This window comes from Sapajus apella, unplaced genomic scaffold (assembly GCF_009761245.1).
Source record: "Sapajus apella isolate SASKATOON/1434 unplaced genomic scaffold, GSC_monkey_1.0 scaffold2, whole genome shotgun sequence".
Classification (NCBI taxonomy): Eukaryota; Metazoa; Chordata; class Mammalia; order Primates; family Cebidae; genus Sapajus; species Sapajus apella.
Genome location: NW_022436942.1, coordinates 23,433,619 through 23,454,643, shown reverse-complemented (window position 1 = coordinate 23,454,643; position 21,025 = coordinate 23,433,619). Strand labels below are relative to the sequence as shown.

At 51.7% G+C, this 21,025-nt stretch overlaps 1 protein-coding gene and 1 long non-coding RNA gene across 3 annotated transcripts; one reads left to right on the top strand and one right to left on the bottom strand.

The window, feature by feature from the left end:
• Window positions 1–94: 94 nt before the first annotated feature.
• On the bottom strand, window positions 95–15,420 carry SPRYD3 (SPRY domain containing 3). The gene is made up of 11 exons (XM_032293049.1): window positions 15,298–15,420; window positions 13,088–13,234; window positions 11,791–11,866; window positions 11,162–11,286; window positions 10,713–10,848; window positions 9,688–9,873; window positions 3,904–4,053; window positions 3,424–3,481; window positions 2,065–2,184; window positions 1,807–1,979; window positions 95–1,460 (listed from the first exon to the last, which is right to left on the bottom strand). Exons 1-11 carry the CDS (start codon window positions 15,318–15,320, stop codon window positions 1,326–1,328), a joined length of 1,329 nt encoding a protein of 442 aa, XP_032148940.1. The 5' UTR covers window positions 15,321–15,420; the 3' UTR covers window positions 95–1,325.
• A 46-nt stretch (window positions 15,421–15,466) lies between these two features.
• Window positions 15,467–17,315, top strand: LOC116561212. Of its 2 annotated transcripts, XR_004273336.1 has the most exons (4): window positions 15,469–15,563; window positions 15,816–16,294; window positions 16,783–17,100; window positions 17,279–17,315. It is a non-coding gene; the product is annotated as an uncharacterized LOC116561212 (long non-coding RNA). The 2 variants fall into 2 exon arrangements; XR_004273334.1 differs by lacking the exon at window positions 17,279–17,315 and having other exon boundaries at window positions 15,467–15,563; window positions 16,783–17,250.
• Window positions 17,316–21,025: the final 3,710 nt, after the last annotated feature.

Here is a 21,025-nt window from a genome sequence, read left to right as displayed (position 1 = left end):
TCCCATCTCCCCACAAGCAAGCTGCCCTCGGCTGCCCCCATCCGGCAGTCCTGTTCCTAGCCCTGCGGATTGGAAAGGCTCCTGGTTCCAGCCATACTGACAAATATGGAAACTCCATCTTTATTGGCTGTATAAACATCTCTGGTCTGTACATACATTTCATACATCATAGGGTGGGGCCTGAAGCAAGGGCCAAAGGGAGGCCCAGCAGCACAACAGCTCACCTGCTTTCCCCACAGCCCTACCCACTCTGTGCAAACCAAGGCCAACAGCTCCTGCTCCCTCTTCCTCCCTGGAGAAGTCACTGTTATGGGGAGGGGGTCAGGGGTCAAGGGGTTAGAAGGAGATAGAGGGCTTGGTGGAGAGGACACATGTAAGTGCTAGAATCAACCACTGAAGCAAAACAGGCAACTGGCACAAGCAGCAAGCTGGGGCACGGGACGGGGCAGGAAAAGGGGAGGGAGTGGCCACACTGCCCTGGCTAAGGCTCTGGAGTCTTGTCCTCACCCTGGCGGGGGAGACAGGCCCCAGAGCCTCAGCCCTCGGTTCCCAGGAGCTAGGGACATGGGTGGCATAGGTAAGGAAAGGACGAAGGGGAGAAAGGCGTGAAGGCCTCAGGGCCCTATCACCTCACAGCCCCTCTCTCTTAAACATGCAACAGCCACCCACCCATGCGGGTCCAGGTATGGGGAGCCAGAGATGCAGATTCTCTGCAGGTGCCTGAGCAGGCTGGGGTGGGGAGCCAGTTCTCAAGGGAAAGAATGGAGAGCCTGGAGGAGTCTTCTTGGGGCAGCAGCTAGTGAAAGGACAGAGAGGGCCAAAGAGCGGCCCCTAGCCCTGCCAGGGGTATGACAGCAGCAACTGGTTCACATAACCAGGACAGAAAACAAAAAAGAGGAATTCAAGGAGATATACTGCAGTGAGTAGGGGAGGGGGCTGTCTACTCCACCCTCTACAAAGCATCATGCCCAAATAGCAGCTGAGAGAAGGTGCTCACGCCTCTCCACCCACATGGGGCCAGTAAGGGAAAGGCGGACCCAGAAGCCCACTGACTAAAGCGAGTGGGACCACCCACATACCAACATCATTCTTTGGGTCCATTCCTGTCCAACCAGGGACTCAGGCCCACGGACTGACAACAGTGGCAACACCAAGTCAGAAACATGGGCACAGAGAAGCATGACAGGGGCCTGAGCCCGTAGGGGCAGAGTGACCACACACCTCCAGGTGCCTCCTGGGTAAACGAATCCTCTGGGAGTCAGGAACTGGGTGCCTGCTCCAGCAGAGGGTGAGTAGGGAGAAGGGGCAGGTCTGGAGGGGAGGCCCTAGCCACTCAAGGGGTGCAGATCTACTTTGACTTTCTCCCCACAGCTTAGCATTCCAATGGTGGGGAAGAAGCCTCCAGAAGGAACAACAGCATCCTTCTTCCCAATGATCTTGCCATTTCGAGTGAAGAAAACCTGGGGAGGAGGTGGGGAGAAAAATGGAGCAGGCAGGCTCTGGTCTCTTCTCTGAGGATGCTGGAGCTCCACAGGCCTGAACCCAATCACCCCAACTTCCAGAGGGGCTGGAGAGGGGCAGTTAGGGGGATATGGGAAGTGATCACCAGAGGGTGTGCTGAGGCTGGAAAACAGCATCCCAAGACCGTCTCCCCATCTAAGCAGCCCCTGGTGCTCAGAACACCTCCTGGGCAGCATCAGAGCTTCCCATCTTTCCCACCCTGGCTCTGAGTTCTATTCCCCACTAATACCCAGCCTTTGCCCAGACCCAAGAACCCTGGTCCCACCCCAAACTCTGCCTACTCACCACCACCTTCCTGCCCTCATGCTCCGGCTCTATCTCTTCTCCATCCTCTTCCTCTTCCTCTTCCTCCTCTTCCTCTTCCCCTTCCTGGTGCAGGTACATGACATTCCGGACGTTCCGGACAGCCCGGGCAGTCGGAGACAGGATCACTGTGTCACAACTGTCATCACTGTCCCCTAGGAGACCGGGAAACCTGAGTTCCTGTGGTATCCTTCCACCCTCGCCCCAAGCATCCTGGCTGGCCACCCCCACCGCACTCACCCTCACTGTCCAAAATGTAGTCCCGGGGGAACATGATTCCACAGCCCATGATGTCCCCTTTGTAACAGCGTGGCCCAAAGGGGTCCCCCACACCGCTGCCATGGAAGATCTTCCCGTCGTCTGTTGGAGGGAGGGGAGAGGACACACACTTGAAGAAGGAGGGCTGACGCTATACCCCTAGAGCGGCCCTGTGAAGCTGAACACTTCCCACCCCTTAGAGGAAGGGAAGTGTCAGGATGGAACAAAGATGGAGAGAGAGGCTGGGGCGGTGGCTCATGCCTGGAATCCCAGGACTTTGGAGGCCGAGGCGGGTAGATCACCTCAAGTCAGGAGTTCAAGACCACCCTGGCCAACAGGTAAAACATCTCCACTAAAAATACAAAAGCTAGCTGGGCATGGTGGTATGCGCCTGTAATCTAAGACAATGCGGAGGCTGAGGCAGGAGAATCACTTGAACCTGGGAGGCAGAGGTTGCAGTGAGCCGACACTGCGCCACTGCATTCCAGTCTAGACAACAGAGCAAGACTCGGTCTCAAAAAAAAAAGGAGAGATGTGGGAAGGGGGCATCAGATAAAATAAAGAGATGTAAAGTCCATGCGCTCAAGGGGGTAAGGGGGAAACTCCCTCAGGAAGGGAGTCAGAGGAGGGGGCCCTAAGGAAGGAAGGAGCACACAGGGAGGGCAGGCGGGGGGAGGTGGGTTGGGGAACTCTGGGCTCATTTTCTTCTAAGAAAGCCCTAGGCCAGGCGCAGTGGCTCACACCTATAACCCCAGAAATTTGGGAGGCCGAGGCGGGCAGATCATTTAAGGTCAGGAGTTCGAGACCAGCCTGACCAACATGGAGAAACCCCGTCTCTACTAAAAATACAAAATAAGCTCGGCATGGTGGCACATGTCTGGAAGTCCCAGCTACTTGGGAGGCCAAGGCAGGAGAATAGCTTGAACATGGGAGGTGGAGGTTTAGGTGAGCCGAGATCACACCATTGCACTCCAGCCTGGGCAACAAGAGTGAAAAAAAAAAAGAAAGCCCTAAATGAAACCGAGCAGTGAAAAAAAAAGAGAATGAGGAATCTGCAGGATCTGCAGGAAAGGCACAGAGGGGGCCAGCGCAGAGGCCTGGAATGTCCCATCTGGGCCCAGATCTCCCTCCCCTGTCCTGCTCCCCTGGTTTCCAGAGCTGGGAGGAAAACACAGATGAGGAAGCACTAGCGATTTGGGAATGGGGCAGCGGAGGGGTGTGGTCAGCCAGCAGCAGGCACAGAGCAAGGCCATTTGTGAGGGGCTGGGAGAGGGGAAAGTGGATGTCCCTATGCCTCCATTCTCCCACCATCCCATCTTTCCCAGGCAGTCCAATATTCACCTGCATGATAAGCCACAGACCCTCTGCTCCAGCCAGGGTGCCTGTTCTTAGGATAGTCCTGCACCAAGAAGAAAAAAGAAAATCTATAGTCCCATGCACAAATAAGAGGACAGGAGAGAGTCGCGAGCGGCATCTGAATCTCTGGAACAGGCCACAACCCAGACAGTGCCCTACAGGCACTGCAGCTTCAGGGAAACCAAGGAGAGTGAGGAAAGTATTAGTCAAGCATTTAAGGCCAGAACCACCGCATGCCCCACTCCCCCCAGCTAGGCCTCAGTGTGTGGTGCAGTCACGACCTGTCTCAGGTCCTCAGTCACATGGGGTCTGTACTCTTACACAGCAGCTACATACAACTGTGTTCTGTCTCAGCTTAGCACCCTCCCTCCAAAGCCTGGCTTCCCCCAAGAGCTTCCTGGCACTGCCCAACAGCCCCAGACCTGAGCAGCTCCATGGGCAAAAAAGCTCAGCCCTTGTGCCCACCTTCCGTGCCAGCCCCAGGGCGATGTAGCATTTCTCTCCAGGGTCCACGATCTCCACCTCGAAGTAGTGGCTGCGGGTACTGAGTGGGTGCCGCGCCTGGGCCAGCCCCACATCCACGATGCTTTTGCCCTTCCCTAAGTACTCCAGCAGCTGTGGGGGAAGAGCCAGATGGGTGTCAGGAGACAGGCTGACACCACCCTGGAAACCTGGGCCCAAGGCAGTCTGGGTCCCACTTTCCCAGGTCTGACAAAAACTCCTGGCTGAAAGAGAAAGAATCCAAGAGGTACAATGTGGCCCCAAAGCTCTAGGCCAGCATGGAAGAGCAGGATGCGGGGGGAGGCAAAGGGGAGAGCATAAGCAGGGGGAGCCCCTTGCTGAATGCACCCCCCGCCAACGCTGTCTGGGAGGCCAGGGAGAGCGGCACAGCAAGGGGATCAGCACACCAGAGGGCTCTAGCTGCATCCTTGCCCTGCTGAAGAACCCTGCAGCCTGTCCTGCTGGGAAAGGTCCGCCCAGGGTCCCGAAACAGGGGAAAGAGGAAGCAAGACCAGGCTGAGAGGAAACTTGACAACTTTCTCGGGGGCCTAATGGGGACAGGGAAGATGCAGAAGTTAGGTGCCAAGCCCAGATATTCAGGGCAAGGGGGTGAGCTCAGAAGCCAATTCTGCCTGGGATGGGCCTTTTATAATTTCTCAAAGTCCTTGTTTTATTTGGCTGTTAACACAGCTGTTCTTAGCTGGGTCAGGGAGGTGTTGAGGGGAGCCCAGGGACCCAGAACGCCCAGCTTTACTCCCTCACTTCATGTGAGGGAGGGAAGAGGTCAAAATGAAGACAGGCAGGCTTAGCTGTTCACAGCCCCTCACTGCTCATTCAGGCTGGAGTAGGGGCATGGAGGTAGAAGAGCGGAGATGACTGATGGGTTCTTGGGGCTCTTCAGTCCCACAATGGTCCTGCCTGGGCACGATGGGGCGGCAGCCCCCAATCTGGGAGGATTTGTTTGTCTGTTGTCATGGTAATAGTGATGACTCAACCCCATCCCCTCTTTTCCCCACCCTCAGCATCACCTGGGATTCCTTAATCCCCTTTCAATTAGCCCAACTGCCCCTCAAGACTTTCTTCTACCCTCCCGCCCCTGCAGCCCTGAAGAAACATGCTGCCTGGGGACCTCCTCCATGTCTCCCTGACAAGCTTTGGGACACCAGCCTCTCACCTCTCACCTCTCACAGACTCCTGCCTGAACAGGAAAGGAATGATGCCTGCCTGCACCAGCACAGAAGCCTGTGCGTGTCTCCAGCAGAGGCTGCTCCCACACCCCGACTCCCCGCTTCAAATGGCCAGCTGCTTGGCTCAGGGGCTTAGAGCGGGGTGCCACTAACCCCTTCTGAGAGCAGGACCAGAGGGGCTTGGTGCCCTTCTCAGCCCTGGATCCCCAAAGCCCTGCCACCTCAAGTGCATCCTTCCCTCCTCTCCAAAGATGACTGGGGATGGATGAGGAGAAAGCCAGCATGCAGGGGAGACCACCTAAGCCCATCCAGCCCCAAGGCCACACTGTTTCAATTCTGTTCATGGTGTATTCTCTGCTCAGTCTGGGTTCCCTCCCTGCATCTCTCCCCAGCAAGCCAGGAGGGGTATGGCTGGACGCACATTAACTAATTTAGACTCCACCCAGGCAGAGCAGCCCCCAGCCCACCCTCTCCACCCAGCACTGCAGAACTGGGTGGGGGACACCACAGCTGCCCTTGACCCATTCTGTCCAACTGGCCTAAGTATAGGAAACACTGTGTTCATTTCCAGAGCCAAAAGACAGCCGATCCCGATCTGATCCTTGGGAAATACCCGCCCAGCCCTTCCCTTTGCCTCAACCCAGAAGACGACAGCTGCTGCATTTCTGTCTCCGGATGGGGTGGGGGTGCTTTCCCATGCTAAAAGCCAGAACAGACTGCCCCAACCTGGGTCTCTAAAACCCACTATCCACCTGCCATCTGTAGAACACTTCAGATAGAATGCTGACATCCTGGACAACTAGGTACCCGTATGTGTACAGGTGAGCCCTCTTCAGAGGGGACCACCCAGCCCTCATAGTGAAAGCCATCCATTCTCCTGCTCCTGGGCAAAGATCCCCCAACACCTCCTGAGCCTTCCCAAAGAACTCAGAGGGGTGGGAGTGGAGGGAGTATTTGGCCTCCCTGACAGATTTTTTCTTGAATATGTTTCTCTGCCTCCTTGGCCTACAGCTGTTAGAAACCTAGAGGAGGAGCGAAGGTTAACCCGTTAGGACCTTGATGCTGGTCCCTCAAACTGTGCCTCAGAATCCAACAGACCTGGGTTCAAATTCTAACTCCTGTGACTTAATAGCCACTAACTCAGGCAAATGGCATTCATCTCTTTAAGTCTTGGTTTCTTCAACAGTAAAATCAGGATAAAATTACCTGAATTTCCAAAAACATTGGGGGAAGACTCAATGAAGTGACCAATACACATTGCTGCCTCTCCCTAAATCCAGAAATGGGGTTACACAGGAACTGCCAGTCACAAACAAGGAAATGACCTTTCATCTTAGCTCTTACTTCCAACAACAATAGTCCCTTAGGCCAACTAGGACAATGACCACTCCCCAGATGACTCTACCCTATATGCCCGCCTCTCAAACAATGTCCAGTCAACAGAAATGTGCCTCTGTGTTTTTGGTGGGGGAAGAGGGAGCCCTTTCTTTGGGTCTCTCTCCCAATACATACCCACCACCAAAGCCCCAAGACACAAAGAGGTGACTCAGTGCCACAGAGTGGCGGCTGCAGATCAGAGTGTGGACAGCTTCCTGTACTCCACACCCTCCCTCTACCAGCGCCTTCCCAGCCTCTTCTCCCCTGCTGATATCCCCCCTCCTCCCCTTGCCAGCAGAGACCCTAATCTCTCTTGACAGCGGCAAGGAAGGTCTCAGTGCCCTGAAGTCCCAGAAGCAACTGAAACAGGAACCAAGTACACACTCTCCTCTGGCCAGCTCAGGCCCCATCACAGCCTCCTTCTGGGCTGGGTCTGGGGAGGACCCCTGGCAGGGTGGGGCCTCATTCACCACCCTGTGTGTACCAAAGCTGTTGTCTCTGTCACCAAGGAGTTGTCAGAGGAGCTGTGAACAGGGCACAAACACAGAATGAGTCGAATCCCCTAGCTGTATCTACTGCCCCCAGCCCCCTCCCATATTACCTCACTTTGCAAGGCCTCGGGGCAGGGATAAGGCCAAAGGCAACACTCCCATCCCTGAGCAAGTGCCCTAGCAATTCCTCAACCCCTCAGAACTCTGGGGAGGTGGACTCTTTAAGGAGGGGAAACAGGCCACAGAAGGCAGGGGAAGAATTCCATTCAAGAAAGGGCCAGGTCTGTCTATATCCAGAGACTCAAATCTAACAAGTGTTGCGGTCTGGTGCAGTGGCTCATGCCAGCAATCCCAGCAATTGGCTGAAGTGAGCCAGCACTCCAGTCTGGGTGGTAGGGTGAGAACCTGTCTCAAAAAAAAAAAAAAAAAAAACCCAAAAACAAAAATAGGAAGTTGGCATGAGTGGAAGAAAGCACATGTCCCTTAGGAGGCTTATCCCCAAGTTGGCCCCAGAGGAATGAGTGCCCCAGTAAGGGTATTCCCACCCTGCCTCTCGGCCCAAGCTGGGGTGAGGCTCTGAGAGTCCCATCCAGCCACTCGGCCCAAGCTGGGGTGAGGCTCTGAGAGAAGGGCCCAATTCAACAGCTAATGTCTAAAAAAGAAAAATACTCATATGTCTCCTATGTGTCATTTTTTTTGTGAGACGGAGTTTTGCTCTTGTTACCCAGGCTGGAGTGCAATGGCGCGATCTCAGCTCACCGCAACCTCCGCCTCCCGGGTTCAGGCAATTCTCCTGCCTCAGCCTCCTGAGTAGCTGGGATTACAGGCACGCACCACCATGCCCAGCTAATTTTTTGTAGTTTTTAGTAGAGACGGGGTTTCACCATGTTGACCAGGATGGTCTTGATCTGTTGACCTCGTGATCCACCCACCTCGGCCTCCCAAAGTGCTGGGATTACAGGCGTGAGCCACCGCGCCCACCCGAGAAAAATACTGTTAAGTAAGTGGCCTGAAGGTGTTGGGGGGAGAGTGGAGAGGAAGGAAGGCTATTTATAAATGTCTACAGGATTCTGCATCAATTAGAAAAGATTGCCTGGGAGGAGCTGGGAGCAGACTGGGGACAGGTCCAGGCAGAGAAAGGATGCCAGGAAAAAACTCTTGAGGAGAGGTCAGAGATGAGAGCTAGAACATCAGCCCCAAGCTTAACTCTGTAGACGCTGTCAGAATGATGGTAGACGGAGGGAATAAAAGGAAAGATGTGAAAGTCACAGAGTGGGCATCTGAGGCCTCCTGGCCCTAGGCTGCTGCAGCCTGGGACCCCAATGCCAGAAGGGGTGCAGAGTGTCAGAAGCAGCAGGATAGCACACTTCCTGCCATTTTCCCTGAGCTCCACTCCACCAGGGAGGCCTGGCTCCTAATCCACTCCCACCCCCCACTGCTTCTGTTTTGTTATCAAAGACTGAGTTGAAAACAGCTTGGGTTGGGGTGGAAAGGCCAGAGAGTGGAGAAAAAGGCCACATCAGGGGCAAGGGGGTAGCAGAGGGACAATTCGAGGTGGGAGGGCTGAGCAGCCACTGGAGGTCAGGGCCACATCCTGGACTTGGCGTCCATTCACTAGCAATGCAGCACAGTGTATTGGGGCAGATAAGAAGAATTTCCCTTTCTCAAGGTTCACTCGTTTCCCAACAAAACTTAAAATCCCAGAAGAATTTCCCCTTTTCAAGGTCCACACACTTCCCAAAGAAGCTTAAAATCCATACTAAAGCAGGTATGAGGAAAAGATAAATGAAGCAAGCTTTGGAGGTGCAAGGATGCTCACTGAATCTTCACCTGCCTCCATTCTCATCCTCTATAAAATGCAGGGATAGGCCGGGCGCGGTGGCTCACGCCTGTAATCCCAGCACTTTGGGAGGCCGAGGAGGGTGGATCACGAGGTCAAGAGATCGAGACCATCCTGGTCAACATGGTGAAACCCCGTCTCTACTAAAACTACAAAAATTAGCTGGGCATGGTGGCGCATGCCTGTAGTCCCAGCTACTCGGGAGGCTGAGGCAGGAGAATTGCCTGAACCCAGGAGGAGGAGGTTGTGGTGAGCCGAGATTGCGCCATTGCACTCCAGCCTGGGTAACAAGAGCGAAACTCCCTCCTAAAAAAAAAAAAAAAAAAAAAAAAAATGCAGGGATAAGACAACAGAGACTGACATTGACGCTTCCTCAAAAAAGATGGCTGAGAACCTTCTACCACATGTGTGGGGCTTCTGACCACACCTGCCCCAGAGCACTTTTAATGAAAAGCCTGGGCCAGCTGAGCTGGGATCAAGCCAAAAGGGCAATCCAGGCATTTTGCCTGCAGATCAGCCACCAGCCCCTCAAAGGCAGGTATGCAAGGCCACAGAAGACACCAGAAGCTGAAGGAACCAAAATAAGGCGAAGCAGAACTACTTGTTCCCAAGGTCAAACCACTAACCTGAGTTCCCTAATGAGGGGGAAGTGAAGAAAAGGGAACCCGTGCTAAAGAAAACTTAGATCTAGACTCCAGGACTCACATCAAGAGCTCAGGCTATCCTACAGAACCCCACACGGACACTGTCCCGACTCCCCATTCCCAGCAATTCAGACATGACCATGTGCCCACAGGTGTTCTGCCCAGCCTCCTCTGTCCCAGCCCCCCCCACCCCCCCCCTCGCTACTTACAGTCCCACAGACTCTGACATCATGTAGCCGGCCCCATTCGTCCTCGTAACTGTCCACCATCATGACACTGTCGTCCTCGCGGCCCAGCTCAGCATTGAGGTGCAGCCGCACCTCCTCACCCAGGGAGTGCATGCCCACTGCTGGGAACAGCCCATCCGGGGACATGGGCATGATGGTAGAGCCCACCTGCAGCAGAGGGAGAGACGGAGCTGCCACCTGGCTCGCTTTTCCATAGCCCACCTAATTCTCACAAGGGTACTTTTAAGATGATCACACACGCACTGACAGATTTAAAAACAAAATAACCCAGAGGTGCAGAAAAGTTTACAAATGTGCTAAGTACTCCTGGCCAAGCAAGGTATCTACGGAGCTACAAGACAAACACGTCTCCTGACTTGCTGCCAAATACATTCAGTACGTGTGCTGGACAGGAGAGTGCTCAGGCGCAGATGCTAAGGCAGCAGGACCCTCGGCCAAGGCCTGAGAACCAGTTTCCAAGCGGGGAGATGGAGTGGGATAGAAGGAAGAGAGCCGCCTGTCTCCCTCTTCTATTGGCTCCTGTCCCATCTCCTCACCATGCCTAGTCTCTCTCTGAAGAGGATAGGGAAAGATGTGAAACAAGGAAAACAGGACACAGAAAGGACATAGAGTACTCAAATCAAAACCCAAAGAGGACCTCCGGGTTACACATCCAGGCCATAATCTTCCCCCCTCTTTTATCTACTCAAAACCTTCCCCCAAATCACCCAGTTCTGTTCCCCCCAATTCCTGCTCATCCTCTGGTCCACTAACTTGCCTCTCTCTGCCTGTTATCTGGGCAATGTCCCAGCTTCCTCTGGCCATGGGAAGTGTCTTCTCCTACACCCAGGAGACTTCAGGAGAATCTGAGACTGGACTGGAGGAGATGGGAACACAGTGCAAGGGTCCCTGGGCAAGCGCCAGCCAGCAGACTCTTCCTAATCACTGCCCACAAATCCTTGGGCAGATTTCAGCCACGTAAATCCCACCCAGGATTTCCCACTCACCCGCTTCCCATTTTTGGTGAAGAAGATCTGGGCAGTCTGCACATCAAAGGACACAGGCTCAATGCCACAACCAATCCGGTCCCCAGAGTTGCACTTTGACCCAAACTGGCGGCCCTTGGCTCGACCATTGTACAGCCTGCAGACAGAGTAGCACAGACAGAGGACCCGAGCCTGGCCTCCCAACCTCCCCCCAGCACTGACAGCAGAGGCCTTGTCCTCATCTTGCCGCTCCTGGTCACTCTGTGATGGTACCCACTTATGTCCTGGCGTGGGCATCACCCTCCGCTCCAATCTGTAAGCCTTCAAGGGTAACTGCCAGGCCACCTCCCTGTCCTGACCAGAAAAGTCTATCAAACACCCAATGGGAAAAGCCACCCTGAGGTAGTTCTTCAGATCTAAGGTTCCCAAATCCATAGGAAAAGGGCCAGGTTGCACAGGAGGCAACTCACTTGCCATCATCAGCATGGTAGGCTACAGAGTCAGGCAACCAGCCAGGCTGGTGATCCAAGCTGTAGTACTGAGGGACCAGCCCCACAGCAATGGTGCCTCGAACTCCACTGTCCACAATAGACACCTGGAGAGAAGAGAGCAGGGCACAGTCAGCAGGGCTGGGAAATGGAATGAATTGCTGGGGATGGGGGAAGGGGACTTAAGAGATTAAAGGGGCTGAGGCTCAAAGAGACAAAGGACAAGGAATCAGAAAAAAGGATACTCAGCGGGGGAACTGGGGAGAGTACATGCCTATTTCACTTAGAAAATTAATTCCAAGCTTTGGAGAAAGATAGGAGATCGTAGAATATGGTGGCTTTGGGTTAGGGGATGTAAGTCAAGGTCTGGGATATGGGTCAAAGTCTACCTAGGTAAGGGGCAGGAGAGAAGGGACAGGGTGACAGGTCTCCAGGGCACCTATCTCTCAGATGAGGGGCCATGCTGTCCTGCACCTTTTTCCCAGCAACAGGACAGCCCTGATGAAAAATTAAAAGGCCCAGGTCATGCACCTACTAAAGGAGCTCTTTGGGGCTTAATGATCTCACCCCCGAGCTCACTCCCTGCTCTGCCCACCCACTGCCTTCATCACCTCAAAATAATTGCTGTCCTTGGTCAGGGGTCGAGAAGCCACGTAGCAGCCAACTTCACCAGAGTTTCCATGGTAACTGAAGGAGGAATGAGGGGGGAGTTCTGTTAGCAGCCTAGCCCAAGAGTAGGGGGAGAGCCCCAGCATCTCCCACCCTTACCCTGCAAAGTAAGGTCACCTCACCCTACTCCTGTCGCAACCTCCAGCTGGAATCCAACCCATACCAGACCAGTGCAAACCTGGTTTCTTCATTTCCAAGAGGAAAAGAATGTAGAGCCTCCCTTACTTGCCTATGAGAGGTCTCACAACCCTGTCTAACCTCAATCTCTCATGCTGCAGCTTCGGCCCTTTTCCTCTGGCTCTGTCCTCAGTGGAGCTGGAGAACGCTGGTCTCTATCCTCTGTACCAAAGCCCTTCACAGATCGGAAGACAGTGATTCAGTTCCCACTCCTCAGCTTTCTTGCCTCCAGCTAAACAGTACTACTTCCTTCCCCCTTCAGTGGAACTTTGTGAGAGCATGGGCTCAGGGGAGTCAGGGAAGGGGTTCAAGCCAGAAAAGAGGGAGGAAACACACACACAAACCAAGGGACTGGAAAGACACAGGAGGAGGTAGACAGGGTACACGACCGAACGGCCCTTCCCCAAACAGGAAATCCACTGCCTTTGAAACAGCCACTCTTCACTGGACCCAATCCCTGAGACAGAGGCAGGAGACTCAGGTACCCCACTGGAGTCTTCTCAGCAAAGCACCTGGGAAGCTCCTGAGACCCCAGCAGCCTCCTGTGTCTGACCCAGCTAGGACAGACCCTTGCTGGATTCCCTCCTTGCTGGATGAGGACAGAGCCACCCAGTGACAGAGGCAGAGGTGAGTGTAGGGATGGGCAACATGCACTGCTCCACTCAGAAAGTCCTCTGGGTGGGCAGATCACTTGAGGTCAGGAGTTCGAGATCTGCCTGGCCAACATGGTGAAACCCTGTCTCTACCAAAAATCTAAAAAAGTAGCTGTATATGGTGGTGCATACCTGTAATCCCAGCTACTTGGGAGGCTGAGGGAGGGGAATCGCTTGAACCCAGGAGGCAGAGGTTGCAGTGAGCTGAGATCACTCCACTGCACTCCAGCCTGGGCGACAGAGTGAGACTCTGTCTTAAAAAAAAAAAAGAAAAAGAAAGGCCTGTGGAGTCAAGAGCATCCCCACTTCCCAGTGCAGTGTACACAGTCCCCTTCTTCTGAACAAAACCCCTTTCATCTCTAAGATCTGCAACAGAAAAGAAAATGTGGAAGCATTCCCCTGAACTCACCTTAAAGTATCTCCATCTACAAGGATATGTTTGAACCTCTCCTGATATCGGAAAGCCCGGACCTCTCGAATCTCCCGGATCCTCCGGCGCCAATTCAGAAACCGGTAGTGCAGGTTGAGGTCATCCATCTTGTTCATGAGAACAAACCTGCCAAGGGGAGAAGGGCATTGAGGAGGAAGCAGGGCACTAAGTAAAACACCTCAGCCTGTGTGACCCAGAATGTAGAGAAGGCACTGGCCTGGAGGCCAGCTGCCCAGATTAACCTTAACAATCCCTATCTTCATCCTTCCATTCAACAAACATTTACTGAGCTCCTACTATGCACACTCTTTTCAGTGCTAGGGATAGAGCTATGAACAAAATAGACAGGATTCCCATTCTCACAGGCTGGGAGGTAGACATGACAGGCAATAAACAGACATAATTTCAGGCATCGGAGAAAAGAACAGGGTGATATGATGAAGAATCTGGAGGGCCGGGCACAGTGGCTCATGCCTGTAATCCCAGCACTTTGGGAGGCCGAGGTGGGCGGATCACAAGGTCAAGAGATTGAGACCATCCTGGCCAACATGGTGAAACCCCATCTCTATCAGTAAAAAATAAAAATCTTAGCTGGGCGTGGTGGCACATGCCTGCTGTAGTCCCAGCTACTTGGGAGGCTGAGGCAGGAGAATCACTTGAACCCAGGAGGTGCAGGTTGCAGTGAGCCAAGATCTGACCACTGCACTCCAGCCTGGGAGACAGAGCAAGACTCCGTCTCAAAAAAAAGAAAAAAAAAAAAAAAAAGAATCTGGAGGAGGCAGTGGACAGAGTGGACAGAGACAGTCTCTCTGAGGAGGTGACATTTCAGTTGTAAAGGAACTAGGCATATGACAAGACAGGCATATTCCAGGCAGGAAGGACAACCGCAGGTCCTTGGGTGGAAGAGAGCTGGCATGGTAGAGAAACAGAAAAAAAGGCCCGGACAGCTGGTGTGTAGGGAATATGAGGGAGAATGTACACAATGAGAATAAGGCAGGAGTCAGATCAAGGCTATACTGACAGTGGTAAGGAATTTGGATTTTATTCCAAGATGGAAACCTCTGGAGGGTTGCAAGCAAGGAAATGCCATGACTGGCCAGATATGATGGCTCATACCTGCAATCCCAGCAACTTGGGGGGCTGAGGCAGGAGGATCACTTGAGGCCAGGACTTCGAGACCAGCCTGGGCAACATAGTGAGACCTTATCCCTACTAAAAATCAAAACAATGAGCCAGGAGTGGTGGTGTACATCTGTAGTCCTAGCTACTAAGGAGGCTGAGGATGGCTTGAGTCACAGTTTAAGGCTGTAGTGAGCTCTGATTGCACCATTGCACTCCAGCCTGGCTGACAGAGCAAGACCCTATCTCAAAAAAAATGCCATGAGCTTAATCAGTTCCTAAAGATCATTCCAGCTGCTGTCTGGAGAACTGATCACAAGAGGATCAAGAACAGATGTGGGCAAACAATTCGGAGGCTGTTGCAGCAGTTCGGATGAGAAATGACATCCACTAAGATTAGGCAGCAGCGCAGATGGATGGAAGTGAGATGATGCAGGTATTTAAATAACCATCAGTGCCAACACATAAATGAATGGATTATTTTTCCTGGGAGCCAAAAGTGAGAAAGAGGTGAAACACTCTTACCTTCCCATTCCCCAAACCCTGGGACAGGGGTTTTCTCAAGGCCTCACATTGCCTTGCACACGGTGGGTGCTTAGGAAGCCTTGGCTCGGCTGAATTTGATCCCGGTGCGAAACATACGACTCTAATGCAGTAGCTACAACCCACCACGTGGCCCAGAAGAGTAGGCACCTGTGCAACAGACAGCCCTAAGATTCCACTCCAGGGCACTCAGCCAGGGTTCGACCCCAGGTACATGCTGGTTGCCCAGACCCCACAGTCTTGGCACCGGCGAGTGGCGGCCCTACTGGGCCCTGTCTCCTCCCTGGGCACAGCCTGATCACTGAGATGAGACCCGGGAGCAGCGGGGCCCCAGCCTATCCATGTGCCTACGCCCAGTCTCCCCAGGCCCTCACTGGGCCGAGGGTGCGCCGACGGAGGAAGCCTACTGACCAAGAGCGCAGGGCCCCGCCTCTGGCCTCGGAGCCCCCGCCCAGGACCCCCACCTCCCACGTCGGGCTCCGGGGAGATCCGAGGCCTCCGGGACCCCGCCCCTGATCCCCGCCTACCGGGGCCGCCGCGTCCTCCTCATCCATAGGCCTCTCAGCTCCGCACACAAGCTCTTTGGCCGCCGCCACCACACACATCCGGGTCCCCGCCTTTCCTTCGCCCCTCGAGGCCCTCCCCGCCCCCCCACCTAAGCCAATCAGCAACGGCCTCTGACAACGGGCAGCTGCAGGAGCCAATCGGAGGGCGCAGGCAGGGCGTGGGGCGCTGCCTGGTGCCCCGGGTACCTAGCGCGGGGCCGGGTCTGGTAAGCCCGGCTGTCGATGGGGTGAGCGGAGTCGACGTGGCGGCGCGGACGCTGCTGGGTGACTGGGCGCCGCTGAGGCGGACTGGGGGCGGCTCCTGAGCGGCGCCAGGCGGGACTGGACGTGCGGAGGAGGTGGCCACGCTCGCACAAACGTTGCGAGTATTACTTGTGCCCTCGTTCCGCGCCAGACTTGGTGCCAAAAGCTCTACCAGAATGTCCATTTAATCCATCCTGCAGCCTTATGAAATAAATCTCATTATCTCCCTTTTACAGATGAGCCTGAGGCTGACCTCGATAGCTTGGGCGCTTAACTGTTACCGTGTGCTGTATACCCTCCCGAGCTCCGTTTCATGGCACCGCTCTCTCTTTAAGGCAAGAACGTTCCATTACAGGAGAGAACTTGGGTTGCGGAAGGCACAGTGGCACCAAGCGGCGTGCTGTGGAGGAACACAGGGGTTTTGGTAGACTGAAGGAAAGTTAGACTGGGGTCAGAATGCGAAGGGACGAAGACACTAACATTATTGAACACCTACTAAGCTGTGAACAAAATTCCCATTCTCACCTCTACTAAGGGGTGTCTACTGCCGTTCTGGGAGATTGGGCGCCTAGATCTCCTAGATAAGGACTTCCTTGCTCTTCTCTCATCGCCATATCTCTCTGTTCAGGACATAAAGATTCCCCTCCGGCCGGGCGTGGTGGCTCATGCCTGTAATCCAAGCACTTTGGAGGCCAAGGCGGGCGGATCACCTGAGGTCGGGAGTTCGAGACCAGCCTGACCAACATGGTGAAACCCCGTCTTCAAACAAAAAAGAAAGAAAGAAAGAAAGATTCCCCTCCTCTGTAGCACCTCATTTATTTATTTTCTTTTATTTATTTATTTTTTAAGCACTGTGGTTTGGAAGCACCTCATTTATAACATTTATTATTATCTCTTGCTTTTATTATTGGAGTCACTTGTGTATGTAGACCCGTCTCTGCTAGACTGTGAGCTCCTTCAGACCCCCGAGTCTTAGCACACTAGGTACTCTGGAGTGTTGAGTGCAAGCAGAGCCATCATCTCACATACAGTAAATAGTGTTCACTCGGCATAATGGAAATGGGTGATGGGAATAGATGTAGATGGGAAACAGGGAAACCTGAATTAGAGCCCCTGTTCTATGTGACTAAAAGGTCAAGGTCTTGCTGTTCTCATCCCTAAACAAGAATTAGTGAAGTCTGTATTCTCTTAGCTCCCTTCCAGGCCCTGGGTGACTCAGTTCTGATTCGCTCTCTTCCAACTCGTCTCTGCCTCCTTCTGATTCCTCCATTGCTTCTCCTCTGCTCCTCTTCTTGTGTTATGAAAATACCTCAACCCTGAGCTCAGCTCTTCCCAAAGCCAGCAGAGAGAGACTATCTTAGGAGGCTGCCAGAGTCATGTTCATCCCAGACCAGGGCTCCTTCCAGAAACTAGCTTAGCTGGCTAGGGTCAGACATGGAGAGAAATGGCAGAAGAAAGTGTCTCCAAACTGTTACTGATGGTTGTGATTCCACTCGGGATTTCCCCATCTTTAAGTTCCAGGTGTGGGGCTGGCCGTTTTGGCAAATGCTGCATCCATTGGCAGGCCCAGGACCCAGTTGGTAATTTGTGCTTGGTGTCTACACGTATTTGAATAAACAACTTTATTGCCATATAACTGACATACAATAAACCATATATATTTAAGGTGTACAATTGATTCCTTTCTTTTTTTAATTAGAGACGAAGTCTCACTGTGTTACCCAGGCTAGTCTCAAACTCCTGAGCTCAAGCAATCCTCCCACCTCAGCCCCACAAAGTGCAAGGATTACAGATATGAGCCACTGCACTGGGCCAAGGTATGCAATTTGATAAGCTATATAAACACCCATGAAAATGTCACCACATCCAAGATTGTGACCATATCATCATCATCCCTAAAAATTTCCTCATGCTCCTTTATAATCCCTTCCTCCCACTCTTTTATCCCTAGGAACCACTAATCTGCTTTTTGAAACTTATTTATTTATTTATTTTAAGACGGGGTTTCACCGTGTTGGTCAGGCTGGTCTTCAACTCCTGACCTCAGGTAATCCGCCCGCCTTGGCCTCCAAAGTGCTTGGATTACAGGCGTCAGCCACCACGCCCGGCTGAAACTTTTTTATTTTTTTGAGACAGAGTTTCTCTCTGTTGTCCAGGCTGGAATGCAATGGGACAATCTTGGCTCACTGCAACCTCCGCCTCCTGGATTGAAGGGATTCTCCTGTCTCAGCCTCCTGAGTAGCTGGGATTACAGGCTCCTGCCACAACTCCCAGCTAATTTTTATATTTTTAGTAGAGATGGGGTTTCACCATGTTGGCAAGGCTGGTCTCGAACTCCTGACCTCAGGTAATCTGCCTGCCTCACCTTCCCAATGTGCTAGAATTACAGGCATGAGGCACCACACCCAGCCCACTAATCTGCTTTTTGGTTACCAGCTTAGTTGGCATTTTCTAGAATTTTATATAAGTGAAATCATACAGTAAATGCTCTTTGGGGTGAGGTATATCTGGCTGCTTTTGTTCAGCATAATTACCTTGAGGGATTCATCCATGTTGTTCTTTGTATTAATAGTATTTACTTATTTATTTATTTAGGGGCAGGGTCTTGCTCTGTTGCCCAGGCTGGAGAGCGGTGGTGCGATCAAACTTACCGCAACCTCAAACTCCTGGCCTCCAGTGATCCTCCCACCTTGGCCTCTCGATCATTCCTTTTTACTGCTGGGTAGTATGCTATTGCTTGAATATATTACAATGTATTTGTTCACTTGTTGATGGATATTTGGAGTTTTCCAGTTTTTGGGTATTACAAATAAAGCTACAGTGAATAATCATGTACAAGTCTTCGTATGGACATATTTCATCTTCTTTCTTTTTTATTTTTATTTTTGAGACAGAGTCTAGCTCTGCTGCCAAGGCTGGAGTGCAGTGATGTGATCTCAGTTCACTGCAGCTTCTGCCTCCCGGGTTCAAGTGATTCTCTTACCTCAGCCTCCTGAGTAGCTGGTATTACAGGAACCCGCCACCATGCCCAGCTAATTTTTGTATTTTTAGTATAGACAGGGTTTCACTATGTTGGCCAGGCTGGTCTCGAACTCCTGACCTCATGATCTGCCCGCCTCGGCCTCCCAAAGTGCTGGGATTACAAGCATGAGCCACCATGCCTGGCCACCAGAAATCTTTTATCTATCATTTTATTGATTCGTTTCTAACTTTTTTCCCAGTTTGTGCTGTTTATTATAATAATATATTTCTTGTTTTTATTCCCTACCCCATTCCCAACATAAGGCAATCATTCTTTTTATTTGCCTGAAAGCAATCTTTCTCTTGCTCTAGAAATTGCACATGGATTGAGTATTTGGAGAATTTAGCAAACAAGTCTGTATTTAAGTTATCCACACCCTTGATGTTTTTCTACATTATGAAGTTTTTTGTAGGGTTGGAGGGAGGGAGAGTATCAGGAAGAATAGCTAATGGATGCTGGCCTTAATACTTAGATGACGGGATGATCTGGGCAGCAAACCACCATGGCACACGTTTACCTATGTAACAAACCTGCACATCTTGCACATGTACCCCTGAACTTAAAAGTTGGAAGAAAAAATAAGGAAGCTTTTTGTGTTTTAGTGAAAAGCATTTTGAACTTGGAATCTAGTGGATTCCACCCTTTAGCTTTTGGCTTCTGGCAAGATATTTAACTTCTTTGGATATGTCTTCTTATCTACAAAGTGGAGATGGGAATGGAACATCATGAGACTTGTACAAAAAATAGATAAGCATTTAGTGAATTTGGGTTGAATCTGAATAGATCTGCCCCCTCTTCAGATTGAAGAGCCTTCATTGTGTTTGGTTAGTTCTCACAGGCTGTTTTCCCAGCCTGCTGAAACATTGCCTTTCTCCGGATCTTTTCCAGTCCAGTGAGGTCTTCCAAGGCACAGATTTCTTTTTTTTTTTTTTTTTTTTGGAGTCGGAGTTTTGCTCTTGTTACCCAGGCTGGAGTGCAATGGCGCAATCTCGGCTCACTGCAACCTCCGCCTCCTGGGTTCAGGCAATTCTCCTGCCTCAGCCTCCTGAGTAGCTGGGATTACAGGCACGCACCACCAGGCCCAGCTGATTTTTTGTATTTTTAGTAGAGACGGAGTTTCACCATGTTGACCAGGATGGTCTCGATCTCTTGACCTCGTGATCCACCTGCCTCGGCCTCCCAAAGTGCTGGGATTACAGGCGTGAGCCACCGCGCCCGGCCCAAGGCACAGATTTCTAAATGTAAACAAAACAGTTTTGAAACAGGGTATCATCATTCATTCAACAAATTCTGACTACCTTTGTATGAGCCAGAAACTGAGCTAGACACTTCATTTATTACAGAAAAAAATCACTGAGTGTCTGACACGTATGTTACATGAATTATCGCTAACATTCCTAACAATCCTGTAAAGTAAATATTACCACCCGCATTTAACAGAGGGTAGATACAGGATATGGCCCCTGTCCTAAAGGAGTTGATAGGCCAGTTAAAAGCTGCTGGAAATACAAGGCAAACTACAAGAGATGTTAAGAAGGGACATGTGATTCTTAGAGACAGGTGTGCCTCCTCTGCCTGGAAGCCTTTCCGTCAATTCCTTCCCTCACATATTCCTGTTCCTCCAAGATTCAACCAAAGTGTTATCTCCTCTGTGAAGCCTTCTGTGATTCTTCCAGGCAAGCTTAAGTCTCTCTCCTCTTGATTTACCTGTCTGTCTTCCTGATAGACTATGAGCTCCTTGGGATTAGGATAAATAGACTTACTCAATTTCACCCACACCTTGATAATAAAAATTAAAGAACTCATGGTTGGAGGAGGAGCAAAAGGTTAGAAGGGTGATCATGAGTAAGAGTTTGCAGGTGTGAATTCAAAGAGTCTATTTGGTCAAGATGTGTATTTTGTCAATAAGTGTATATTTGGTCAAAAATATATTTTGTAAGATAGTGATAGGGCTATAGCACTAGTGGCTTTAAACCCAAGAATTTGGACTTGACACTGGGGAAAACAGGGAGTCATTGAAGGTTTCTGAGCAGAGGAGTTATTTGCTATGTTTTCATTTCAGAAAGAATAGTTTGTGTATAGAGTAGATAGCGTCTGAAAACTGGGCAGCCTGTAGGAAATGATTGCCATGGCCCAGGTGAAAGACGATGAGAACCAAACCGTCATGATGGCTTTGAAATGGAAAAACTGGCCGGTGCGGTGGCTCACACCTGTAATCCCAGCATTTTGGGAGGCCGAGGCGAGCAGATCACCTGAGGTCAGGAGTTCAAGACCAGCCTGGCCAACATGGCAAAATTTTTTATTTTTGTCTCTACTAAAAATACAAAAATTAGCCAGGCATGGTGGCGGGTGCCTGTAATCCCAGCTACTCAGGAGGCTGGGGAATGAGAATCACACTTGAACTGGGGAAGCAGAGGTTGCAGT

Bases quoted from the DNA above. Each gene is read 5' to 3' on its own strand.
- SPRYD3 (XM_032293049.1), bottom strand. From the start codon at position 15,320: ATGAGGAGGACGCGGCGGCCCCG. The intron at 11,867-13,087 runs GTGAGTTCAGGG...TTCCTCCTTCAG, and splicing joins GTAGATGGAGATACTTTAAG to TTACCATGGAAACTCTGGTG. The intron at 1,980-2,064 runs GTGAGTGCGGTG...CCGGTCTCCTAG, and splicing joins CTACATTTTGGACAGTGAGG to GGGACAGTGATGACAGTTGT.